General features: G+C 34.2%; 1 protein-coding gene across 1 annotated transcript in view; it reads left to right on the top strand.

The window, feature by feature from the left end:
• The first annotated feature begins 509 nt into the window (after positions 1-509).
• Positions 510-13449, top strand: part of LOC149793413 (protein Aster-B-like) — an 89635-nt gene continuing 76695 nt past the window's right edge. Inside the window, exons 1-3 of the mRNA XM_089967401.1 lie at positions 510-897; positions 4601-4702; positions 12828-13317. Of these exons, the coding sequence (XP_089823527.1) occupies positions 653-897; positions 4601-4702; positions 12828-13317 (837 nt within the window). The 5' untranslated portion in view covers positions 510-652. The remainder of the gene's footprint in view (positions 898-4600; positions 4703-12827; positions 13318-13449) is intronic.

The raw sequence follows: 13449 nt of genomic DNA, 5'->3' as shown, positions 1-13449 counted from the left end.
CAATAACTCTTTACACAATATTTATTTCGTAAAGTTAGTGTAAATAAAACACGATTTCCATTTGAAATCTATGTTTGACAGTGTTGAAGGCAGATTTACTTACACGATTTATGATTAGTTTCAAACTGTCTTTTAATGGTATCATTTCAAAGAAGAAACGTCTTTACATTCTCTTATTATGTTTGCGAAAACTGTAATAACTACTAAAATAAATCAGGTGCAGTTGTTTTTCTTGTAATATTTCACATAGTTCTAATCAGCCAAATTACTGTTTTGAAATTTTATTTGTAAGATACAAATTCAACAATATCTGTGAAGTTCTAAAATTGTGTCACTGATTAATAATTTTTTTCACAATAATTATGTCGTAAAGTTAATGTGAATAAAACACGATTTCCAAATGGCCCAAATCTACCTGAAAGCGCCATGGTCCGAATCAGGCAGCATTCGGCGCCGTGATATTGTACTGTAGCTCAATAAAACCGGAAGTGACGTATAGTTGTATGACGAACTAGATACTCGCCTGATTATATATTTTTGATAGTGAATACTGCTATCTAACACGGTTGTAAATATGTGCTGTCATTAGCCACCGATATTGGTTAAATAGTTGATGTGATAACAAAATTTTGTACAAACAGAGTACTATAATATGGACATAGAGAGCGATGATGTCGGTGAAGGTCCACCGAGTTCAGATCGGGAATCGGGGAAAATATATGTTGACAGAAGAATTTCCCATTCAAGATCTAGTTCGTCGGGAAAAGGTAGCACTGCCTCTTCTACGTGTTCTACTCCAGTTCGTCAGGGAAATGGTTACAGCACTGTAGCTACTGTCACAGGAGCATTCAGCAGTTTGCTGAGATCCACTTTGTCCTCGTCAGCCCTTGGAAAAGAGTGAGTCAATTGTGTTTGGTGTTTTATCTCCTTTACATTTTATTCATTTGCACTTGGGGACGGGTTAGACAGCTCGGAGTCTTACAAAGTTATGGACTGTTTTGATTTCATGTTTAAAACAGTCGGTTCGTTATGACAGAAACACGTTTGAAACATTTTGAACAGAAATTTGGGCCATAAACGAAGGGATAGGTGGTGGATAGGAAGGTAGAGGGGCCAAAAGTTTACGAAAATTCTATAACACATATAGACCCCTGACAAATTTGCTCCACCACTAAACCCTCTGATTATGATCCAAATACCTTCTCAGTCAGTACCATGGATGTGGACTCATAGGGTATGGAATAAGGTGTCCACTGCATATGGTGGATGTCCGTTGTATTTTCTGAGGTGCACTTAATCACTTAATATAGCTGATCTGTCATAGATTGTATTGCATTCATTGTGTATTTGATGGCACCCATCACAGATTTTATTGCAGTTACCCAGCCAGTCAACATACTAAAGAAACAAATAGGATTAATGCAATAAATGATAGCTATTTTACTTGAATGCTTTATGTGTTTGTGATATGATTTTAATTTTGTTAATGTGCATAGTGCTTTCTGTAATTTGTCTTTGAAATATCATGGAAATTAACCCCCAAAAAATAATAGCCAGGACATGCACAAAGTTTAATGCTGCTTTGTGCAATTATTGACTCATTTAAGTAAATTTCATATTGTTGACTTTAAATTGTCTATGCCCTTTTTAAATATGTTTTACATATTTTTCCATGACAGAATCTTTATTTGTCTTCATACTGACTTCTAACAAGGAATAATTGGGTCAAAATGTGACCCAATTTCATCTAAACATTATAAACTGGACATTTACAAATAGTTTTAAAACATTAGAACTGAGAAAAATGTATTGAATGAAATAATATATGCATAAACTTAAAATAAGTATAGAAATTTAACTCCAACTGTAAATATTGAAATGATTCATCTGATTTGATTCTTACAAACAAATTGCCAGGGCTAGTTCATAATCTTGAAAATATCTACTGATTCATATATGGAGATCACGTCTAACTACTGTACTGAGATTTTCGAAGCTCTTTCTTTCTAGTCTAACAGAATAATCAAACCTTTAATAACAGCCAGAAATTAAATTATTCAGTAAACATTTTCCACCAGGATGTTCCCCCTTTTCATATTCAGGTCATCTGTGGACAAGCTGCACAATAAGTAAACAGGCAAGAAACCTAAATTATCAGTTAATCTATGTCATTGCCATTATATTGTGAAATGTTCTGCCCCACAGACATACTTTACAGAAACCATATTCAGTTGAGTATGCATGTAAGTACCTGCCATTGATTGGTGAAAAAAAATGATGCCCTAATTTGTTTAACAGTTTTAAGGTAAATTGATGACAATACAAATATAAATAATGAATGTAATTAAAGATTGTCAGAATCTGATTTGCACAGTATTGTCAAATCATGAATATGCCATGTTTATAATAACTGTTACTTAAGTACATGTGACAAGGCACTCTGTTATCACTAGAAACTTTTTAAAAGCGTGCAGACTATGTTGACTTGCAAAAAATGAGTGGGCAAAATCTGTTTTAATTTTTTGGTAAACAGACTTGCAATGAAAATAAACCAACAAAATGAAAAAAGTACACATTATTGTTGATATTTGAGCATGAATACCTAAAATATGTGTGAATTCTTCTTGAAAATTGTTCATATCTGCAGTCTCAAACTACCTGTATTTAAGTACTGTATATGTGTTAAGATTTAATTTTAAAAAAATTATTCTATGAGCCCACATCATATCCCCATTTATTCATAGTGTCAGTTCCTAAAACACTTAACACTGTTTACTAATTAACATATTTATTCTAAATTAGTTGATTTTTGCACATATATGCTGCTTGGGATATTTCTTTATTCCTTCAAATTTAATGATGGTAATTCACTTATATATATGATCATTTGATCATCACATTTTCCCACTCAGCAGATGGTTGAATCAGGACTGGCAAACCCTTGAATTTGCCATCAGGCAAATGTGTGCGTACAGAAAACTCCTGTATAAGCGATTCTATGTGTAAAAAAATTGCATCCAAACACAAGTGATTAAGCATTTCTGAGGCCTCTGTAATTTAAGTACAACTGAATCAGAGCATACACGTATCAAATGATTTGTTAAATCTAAGTATAGTACAGTTTTATAGCAGTAACATCTGTGGTTGGTGAAATGATCAGCATACTAACATGATGAAAAGCCAGACAGGATACAACAGTGGTCGATACAAGATACATTCTTAAAGTCTTTAATAATTAAATAAAATAAAAAATATTACTTGCCTGTCTATACTCATTCAGAATGTATGTTAACAATAGGAATCATCTGCCATGGTTATGAAGAATAATGTGTCTTTTAAGAAAATACTTACATTACTCCTGGATAATTGCTGGAAATTCATTACATTTCAGAATGACGAGTTCTTTACTCATTTGTACCAAAGAGTTGTCACTACACGTTAAAGTTGTACAAAGGTGGAAATGCATTTTTAGTATTTAGTGCTGCTGCACCAGTAATGAAGATAATCAGCTGTAAGGTCTATCTTTGTTCATTAACTCACTTTTTGTTGGAGAATATTTTTTATTTTCGTCTGAAATGGGAGTAGGAAAACATTTTGTTGGGATTGCTTAAATTTTGCATTCAAAAACATCATTTTCAGAATGATTTTCATTTTACATTTTACCTGAGGCAAAGATGTGTAAATGATACTATTTTAGATTAGCTATTTGCCTGCACATGAGCAGATGGGTGAATATTGTACTTTTATTCAAGCAAATTTACTTGACCTATGATTTTTATGTCCTGGCCTGTTGTACTCCAAATATCAAACCCTACTCTTTGCAAAGGTTGATCAGTCAGTTGGCAGTTTTTGGGCCAGTCTGCTTTAGCTCTAATAACAGGAATTTTAATGCAGCTTTAACAATGTTTTCAGTCATATTCCTACAGTGTCTGGAATTTGGTAGTTTTTAGTGATGTTTAGCACTGGGCATCATGCAGCAGGCATGTAGCATCATGTCCCACACAGTCACATTATTCCGACACCAGTTCAAATACTAAACTGTTAATCCTGAGTACCAAGCGAGGCAGCTGCAAGTACTATTTTTATAAGTCTTTGGTATAACTCAGCTGGGGTTCAAACCCATGACCTCCCGCATCCTGGCAGATGCTTTAACAACTTTGGTCACTGGAAAAGTCTGAAACAGGTATTTTTTGTCCTAAAAAGAGTCTGGTAAAAAATTAGCTGTTTATTTTATGGCTGTAATTTTATAGCATGAGTAGAAAGTCTGCATTACTTGGTATCATTTTAGACCTACATATTTCCCCTTTTCTGTAATACCACCTACTTTGGTGTATTGTTAGTCTTGTTGACACGACGGAACTTGGAACAAGAGTACTACCTCATGATGCAAAAATGTGACATGCAGGGATAACGAGTTTTTTTTATTACACAGGTTTGTTGAAACATACTATATTAGGACCTATAAATATGTAATGTATCATACTATTATACAGCTTCCCATAACTCATACATTAATGAAAATGCTATAGGTGATAATTTCCCTCTATGTGAAAGTCCTGGAGAGCTTATTGATAATAGTTTTGTTTTGTCTGTCTCACAGGAAAAAAGCCCATTCTGTGGAATCATTGCTTCCTCAGGGAGGAGATATCAGCAAGATGAATGAAGGATCAACTAGTGACAGCAAATTCTCAAGTGATAGACGGTATGTTTACCAGTACTGTCTTAACCAAGACAGTGGGTCTTACTGTCATTAACTTAACTGATTCATTATGTTAGTATGAATTTAACTAAGACAGTAAGTCTTATCAGAATTAATTTATTCAGTCTTATAGTATGAATTTAACAAAGAAAGTTATCTTTACCAGTATTAACTTAACCAAGAGTCTTATAGCATGAATTTAACAAGACAGTCTTACCAGTATTAACTTAATTGATCCAGTCTCAAAGTATGAAATTAACCAAGACAGTAAGTCTTATCAGTATTAACTTAACCAATTCAGTCATATAGTATGAACTTAAAGGTCACCGGCCATACTCCAACATTTTCCTATTTATATCAGATTTGCATTACATGATTAAAAATAGTTATACTCACTAAAAAACATCATCAAGTGTAAAGAAGAAATAATAATTTACTCGAAATAGAAGTATACAATGTTGTTACTTCCCCTTAGTTATGATTTCCCGCTTATAGAGGATGCAACTGGAAATTACGTACATTTATCCATACAAAATGAAGTATGTGCTTCTTATTGTTGAAAAATAAAACACTATAAACTATGGACAGGGAATATTTTAGATGAAACTAATGAAAACTAATTTACTGTTCAGCCTTATATTGGTGTGCGTACACGAGGCTCTAGATTGTGTCGCTTTCAAAACTGTTCCGTTGTTTTAATTTAGTTTGAAAATTCCCATTAATACCGGAAAAAAGAAACAATGCTGGCTTCCCTGTGTTGGCAGACTTTATTAATAAAAAGATGAAAGAAATCGACACACTTAAAGAATCCAAAGGAACCAAATTTGACTTCCTTTTGTCGGCCGACTTCAGAAGAAGAAAAAATAGGCACACTAAAAAGATACTAAAGTCAATTTTCCAGGGTTGGTTTGCATTGTAATAAAATAACCTATGTATTTGATATCCTGTCGGTAAGTTTAAACAACGAGTTTATTGCTCCATGCCAGTTGTGTTTATCACCCGGGCTTCTATTTGTTTGCCTTATGTAATCATAATTGATTGAAGGGCAAATATTATACACAATAATAACTTGCTTTAATAATACTTTTGTAACCCATGCTAACAAAAGATTATCATTTGCACTCACATTAAATGTATTTTAAAATAATGATTTTTTTAATTTATTTGTGAGATACCGACTTATAGTTAACCTGGATACAATACAGTCTGGGTCATTTTGCAATAAGTAACTTATCATGCGTAAATGGCAGGTGCCTTCAAGCAATCGGGTGATACTTTGTCTCGTTTACGATTTTGTTATTTGACATAAGCGATGCACACTACACTAAGGATGCATACGCAAGCCGACATCTGATACATATATGGATTTCTTGAATATATATATTTTTTTAAAAAATAATTTTCGCATGATGAAAAAAGAAGGAATGAATGATAACAATGCAAGGTTAATTTCTTTCATTTTATTTTCAAACAAGTGTATGTTTATCAATTTATTTTTGTACCGTGAGTGTGTGTGTGGGGGCGCACAAATTAAACATAAAATTATTTCCTTTCTAATTTGTACGGAATAATGGAGCAAATTTGATTGACGATATTGACCATTAATGACAAGCTTTCAATTTACACGCACAAACACAAAGACAACTTGAAAAATAAAAACAATAAAATTAATTGGTAAGAGCTTCATATTGCAGCAACTAAATACTGACAAAATGCACAACATTATTCTCTCTCTCTCTCTCTCTTTCTCTCTCTCTCATGTGTAATCTAGTATGTATTGTATGCAGCTGTGTTACGTGAAGCCTAAAATTAAGTATATTTGTTATAATATCTCATGTACACTACCCTTAGCAAAATGTATACATATTGTGTGGAATATTTTCTGTTATGTATTTTTGTTTTATAAGTGATTATTGATAATTTGACCGGAAGACTTAAATTGAGAATGTCGTTGTGCAGATGCATATATTTGTTAGCATATAAAATGTATATAAATATTTTAATTAGAACAAGCAAGATTTGTCAGTTTGTGTTTTCTCTCATAAATATGTACGTTACAAAGTATGATTATTTTCTTAGAATATCAAAATAGTTTGTTTAAATTTAGTTTCTTTTCTCCCCTAAATCCTACTTACATAGCATCTACTTTTTTGTTGAAGAAAAAGAACGTACAAACTATTGTTAAGTTTGGCCGAATTGTATTTTGAGTTGGGCCAAATTCACTATAATCTGGCATAAATGATACAACTTTCCCATCCCTCCCCTATTCGATCCCACAGATTAAATAATCTTTTTTCTGGTAAACATGGTTTTTCAGAAAAAGAAAGAATGCTTTTTCTCATCATCACTCTTTTGGTTACATCTGTATGCAACACAGTGCACCATATTTGCTGTACAAAAGCACGATCGTATGCTATATTACAGACATTTACGTGGGGAAATTAAGCACTTGAATGGCTAGGTTTAATAGAAGGGATAACTGTACGTCATATCTGATTTTGGCATGTGGAAACTGTTGATTGTTTACAGAGATTGCCAAATAATTTTTTCATTTTATAAAGCGGAGTTTTAAGTCTAATTAAACATTTTTATGGTGTGCATGCATAACCAGTGCATTTTGTTTATAACTATAATAATATCACACGTTTGTACAATATAGGTGGCCGGTGACCTTTAACCAAGACAGTAATTTTGACCAGTATTAACTTAACTGAATCAATCTCATAGTATGAATTTAACCAGTAGGGAGTCTTAACTGAATTGAATTAACTGAATCAGTCTTATAGTATGAATTGAACCAGTAGGGAGTCTTTACTGAATTGAATTAACTGAATCAGTCTCATAGTATGAATTTAACCAGTAGGGAGTCTTAACTGAATTGAATTAACTGAATCAGTCTTATAGTATGAATTGAACCAGTAGGGAGTCTTAACTGAATTGAATTAACTGAATCAGTCTCATAGTATGAATTTAACCAGTAGGGAGTCTTAACTGAATTGAATTAACTGAATCAGTCTTATAGCATGAATTTAACCAAAACAATAAATTTTACCAGCTTTAACTTAATTGCTCCAGTCTTGTAGTATGAATTTAATCATTACAGTAGCTTTTACCTGTATTAACTTATATATGAGAGTAAGTCATACTAGCATTAACTTGACTCAAAGAACAAGCCAAATAAAAAAATATATGTGGTTCCAGTAACAGTGTACAAACAAATAAGGTAAGAAAGTAAATACAAAGTTTTTTTTGATTATCTTTTTTTTCCAGCTCATATTAGTTTGTCACAATTTCCTATTTAAAGTTACCAGTTTGGATGTGAGAAATGGTACCAGTTTGGATGTGAAAAATGGTACCAGTTTGGATGTGAAAAATGGTACCAGTTTGGATTTGAAAAATGGTACCAGTTTTAATTTTGCTGTGTGCATTGCATCATGAGAAGTTATAGGGATGGGGCTATGAAATAAATTAGGCTGGGTTACCAGAACCACACATCTCATGATTTGAGAATTGGGACTCCAGTTTTTAACTGGGACTTTAACTTTTTTCCAGGTTGGAAGTTCTGGGTTGCAACTTTTGAAATCCTAGTGAGACTTTTATCTTAGCTGTGTTAACTAAGTAAGCTTGACTTGAAAATAGTGTTGATGGGTCCAGGACCTGTAATCATTTGAGGGAGCTTGGTCCAGCATGCATATAAACTGTTGTGATGAACATCAAATTTAATGCAAAAGTGATGTTACATGTATGAGGTTTAATAAATGAATAATGTAGTTATTTTGAAATAATCAATGCAGTTTCTGTTCTTTACTTATCTGAATGTTAGTCTTAAATGGTTGTTGTCTTCCATGTCAAGGGACGCTTGATTATCCATCTGAAGTCGAATCAGCCTTTGAATTTGTTGTACCATGATAAAGGACAAATAGGGCACTGGATCTCTTGGTTAAGTCAGGGAACTATAAACAGGTTGAACACATTTTCCCTGTATCCCAGTCATATTCAACCCACATCCTATTTGTTTCCAGTGTTATTTCAATGCATGTACATGGTTTTCATCACACTTTGTATTCTTGTTTGGCTTACTCCTTTTGGCTTGGGTTCATTTTCTTCATTTTTGGGTTCATGCAGCTCAGAAAGCTAATAAATGAATGAAAGAAAGTGAATTAGAAAACAAAGTTTCAGTTTTGCCAGCCATTACATCAGCCTCATTGAATGAGGCATCAAGCAGATGCCTTTGGAATTATCTCTTTCCAGGTAATAAGGTGAGGCCCCTTTGAATGAGATAGGACTTTTAGGTCTTGCAACTTGTATACTTGTTTGGAAGGATACTTGAATTCAGAGGTCAAATAACACAGGTTCACACATTTTTCTATACAATTTGTTCCAGACTGATTTTCGTGTACACAGCAGAAGTGTTAGAAGGCTTCAAGCATCATTGCTTTTAATTTTGCGTATATTTTTCTTGACATTTTACACTTTAAGAACAATTCTGAGACTACTTTTAATTTTCAAGTTTTGGAAAAGGGGGAGGTCTGACGGACTTCTGACAAATTTATCTCATGGACCTAGCTGGGAAAACTGCAGTTCCTGGACAAAGGACTGCAGTGATTTTCAGCTCCTGATAAGTCTCAACAGTATGAATCAGAGGTCTCACTAGGATTTGAAAACTAGGAGTCCAGGACTTCTATTTTGGAAAAAACGAGTCCCACCAGCAAAAGTTGCTGTAACCTACCAGAAGCATGTTGGGCATACCTAAAATAGCTAAATTTCCAGATGATTAGAACCAGTGGTTGCCATTGAGTTTAATTTTCTAACTTCTTTATAACACTGATATATAACTCTTGTTTGTACATTAAAGTGAGAGTGAATTATGACAGGCCAAGGAAATGTCTTACTCCATGCACTGAGCTAAGTTAGACACATAGTGTTCCATGTGAAATGTGAAACATCAGTTTTTTCACTCGGTTTAATCCCATTACAATCTTCACCAATTTGCCCTAAAATACTTATCCGAATTTGTAATCAGCATTTTATCTAACTCTCAACATGTCTTGATTTCAAGGTCACATGCACTGCTTATTTGGGTACACTTGTTGTTTATTTGATGTACTCTTACACAAAAGTACATCACTGGGTCTTTCTGCCTCTGTATTCAGTCATTGTAAATATCAGTAAATTTTCCCATCACTCTGCAGCTAGTCAAGCCTTTGAATTTGCCCTCATGTTCTCCAGATGTAGTCTTACAATGACTATGTGTACATCTGTGGGGTCTTTCAGCCACTAAATTTTCTCATTGTAAATATTTGCACTGCTAAAATGATCATTTGATCATCACATTTTCCCACTCAGCAGATAGTTGAAGCTGGACTGGCAAGCCCTTGAATTTGCCATCTGGCAAATGTGTGCACATGGAGGACTCCTGTATAAGTGATTTTCTGTGTTCCGGGTGAACAAATTGCATCCAAATACATGTGATTTAGCGTTTTACGAGACCTATGATGATCTTAATCAGGCAAGTCTTATCATTATTAAATGAATCAAGATTGTCTTTTTTCACAAGCATGAACTTAATGAGGCTAACATAATTATGACTGTCTGACTAGTATGGAAGTAACCTGATAAGTTGTACAAACATTAACTTGCACAGTGAATGAAGTCTTACTACATGTAGTGACCAGTATGGTTAAGTCTTATTATTATATTAATTTAAAGACCTCAGTAGTGCTTAATTAACCAAGATGGTGAGCCTGATCAGTACAAGGTCAATGATGGCAGTAAATCTTGCCAGTATTAACTTGATCAAGATACTAGATCTTAAATGAGGGGCCCCAAGTGGCAGAGTGGTCTAAAGTGCTCTCCATTACAGATCACTGTCATCTCACCTCTGTCTGCGCCAGCTCGAGTCTCAGATTCAGCCATTGTGGGTATGTGAGAAAGCGTGCCAGTAGCTTCTTAAGGGTCGGTGGTTCTTTCCAGGGTTTTCCCGGGTTCTTCCTCCACCATTAATACTGGCTGCTATGTATAGCCTATCATGTGCTGAAAAATGGCATTAAACCCCACAACAACAAGATCTTAAATGTACTAGAAAGTATCCTGGATTGGGAGGGGGGCAAGGTGAGGAGGAGAGTGTCATAAGATTCAAAATAAAATAAAGTGAAAAAACCTGCATTGTCACTTTTGTTCATACCACATGCTTATGCTAAACATTGGATAACTTCCACTTATGATTTTCATAATAAGGTCATTTGTCATGGGCACTTGGACAACATTAACATTTTCTTTCACTAACTTTCATTTGTAAGTGACTGTTTCAGTGGCCAAAGTGGTTAGTGTCTGCCTTGGATGCGGGAGGTTGTGGGTTTGAACCCCTGCTGAGTCATACCAAAGACTTTTAAAAAAATGGTACTAGCAGCTGCATCACTTAGTGCACAACATTAAAATACTAGAGTTAGGACTAGCGTCATTATAATGTAACTGGATGGAATATTGTGCTGTATATCTGCAGCATCATTCACCAGTGCTAGACATCACTATAAAGTATCACACTGCAGGCATCATAGCAATATAGTCAGAAAATTGTCAAAGCTACATTAAAAATCAAAATCACACACACTACTTTAAAGCATGTAAACTTTGGTTTGCGGTAACAAACTGGAACAGTTATGGGAAGGAGGTTACTGATATACACAGATGTTAAAAGTTGGGCACAACATCCCATATAAAGGAATAATTGTATGATGATTGCTTTGTTGTCAGATCTTTTCCATGTTTTCAGTTCTGGTAACCCATAAAGTACTAGAAATTCATATTCCACAGATGGACATTACAAAATGGAATGTTAATTAATGATGTTGGAGAAAGAGGCAAACAATTTTTGGAAATTTAATAATTAGTTACATCAGAGGCAGACTTTAAAAGCAGCTTACATTTATCATAACATCTTATACATGAATATTTGAAGAAAACCTTATATTTTGAAAATAAATAAAGATGAATCAATGCAAGGAAAATCTAGATGAAAAAGAGTATATTTTCAAAATCAGTTTAGAGTATACAAATTACTGATTTTGTGCAATTTTTAGAATGTGTACAGTCTGTAAACTTATTCTAAGTCAGTATGAATGTGTTCGAGAAAATAAAGGTAAATAATATTTCTAGGTAAAATTTTGTTGGACCGTTAGAAAGTTGTGCATTTTCAGGTCAGTTTTCTTTCAGTAGATGAAACAATGGTACTTTTCATCAACGGTCTGTTGTTATGACGCATTAAAGTTTCCTTTAATTAGATCCATAACTATAGGCCTAGATAATGTCTTCATTTCCACTAGCTTTTCAACAGTGTCCAAAATGTGTGGTAAGATGCCATAGTATAGTCTTGACCTAGTGTACTGTATTATTGGACCATAAAACTTTCACTTAGTCCAGTTCACTCAGTTTGGATAAGTGCTGGTCATGCAAAATATGGCTGAAAGATCTGACCTAATTTTCAATGGCTTTAAGAAACCTGGACATGTTTAAATATGCAGTTCCATCATTATTTTTACCTGAGAAACATTGTGTGTACCAGGGGAATTGATTGACATGATGTTGATTCAGTGGTTTTGTCCAAACATCAGTAAAGCGTGAGCTTTACTACACTGCTGCAATTATTGTAAAACATAGTGTTACATAGTGATTGCATTTCAAGCATCAGTTCTAGAATTTTACAGTAGTGTTCTGTATTCAGATTAAAACTTTTGTTGGTGGGACTCCTGTTATTTCCAAAATAGGAGTCTTTGGACTCCTAGTTTTTAAATCCTAGTGAGACGTCTGAATTACAGTATATAATATAGTATTGCACTTATTTGTATTGTCTAATACTTAATTTCTACAGTACAGTTTAGTTTGTGTTCTACACCATTTTTTTCTCTCCAAATATTTTAAATGGTTTGCTTTCATGGCAAGGAAAGAACCTATTGCTTCTAGGGTTGCATCATAAGGAGCTCTGTTGCTTGTAGTGTTAGAAAGTAATGCGACTCACTTTTTTAGACTATTGTAAATGCTTTTCAGAGTCTTGTGTCACGCAGGACTCTTAAGCACAGAGTCTATTTATAATGTACCATAATTTACAGTACTTTCTTTTCTGTTATTTTAGAAAAAGCTTGGGGACCAGAAACATTTCAGGTTCAACCATTTCCATTAAGTATCACAAGGAGAGCTCTCAGGACCAGAATTTATGTCCTGCAGGTCCAGAAGATGAAAGGTCTACCTTAGAGGAAAGTTACAGTGGTCACAGCGTGGCATTTTCTATTGAAGGTTTCCCTGCAGCATTGGAGACAGATGTTAAAGGAGTAAACTCAGCATCTACGCCAAATTCAGCTTTCCCAAGTCGGAAATCCTTAGATGGTAGTTATGTGGGTAGGAATTCGGCAGATCTGAGTCCTAGTGGTTTGCAGGAGCAAGCGTTTGAGAAATCATTGAACAATATTCTTGAAAAGTGCTCAGAAACTTCCTTAGATCTCAGTTTAAATATTGACTCAAAAGATTTGAAAGAATCTAGAAGTCAGGATGATGGGGGAAGCACTCAGACTGGTAAAGCTGCTAAAGTCAGTGATAAAAAGAGGAAATCTTCAAGTTGGTATTCGGTAAGTGTTAAGTAAGCTCATGAGATCCTTCTCTATGCATGCATTTAAAACTTTTAAGAAGCCACCTATGGGTTTGTTGTTGTTGTAGGGTTTAAAGCCATTTTTCAGCACAAGATAGACTATACATGGCAG

This window comes from Sinohyriopsis cumingii, chromosome 8 (assembly GCF_028554795.1).
Source record: "Sinohyriopsis cumingii isolate HCF-2022 chromosome 8, ASM2855479v2, whole genome shotgun sequence".
In the NCBI taxonomy this organism is placed as follows: Eukaryota; Metazoa; Mollusca; class Bivalvia; order Unionida; family Unionidae; genus Sinohyriopsis; species Sinohyriopsis cumingii.
This window is presented reverse-complemented; position numbering and strand designations above follow the sequence as displayed.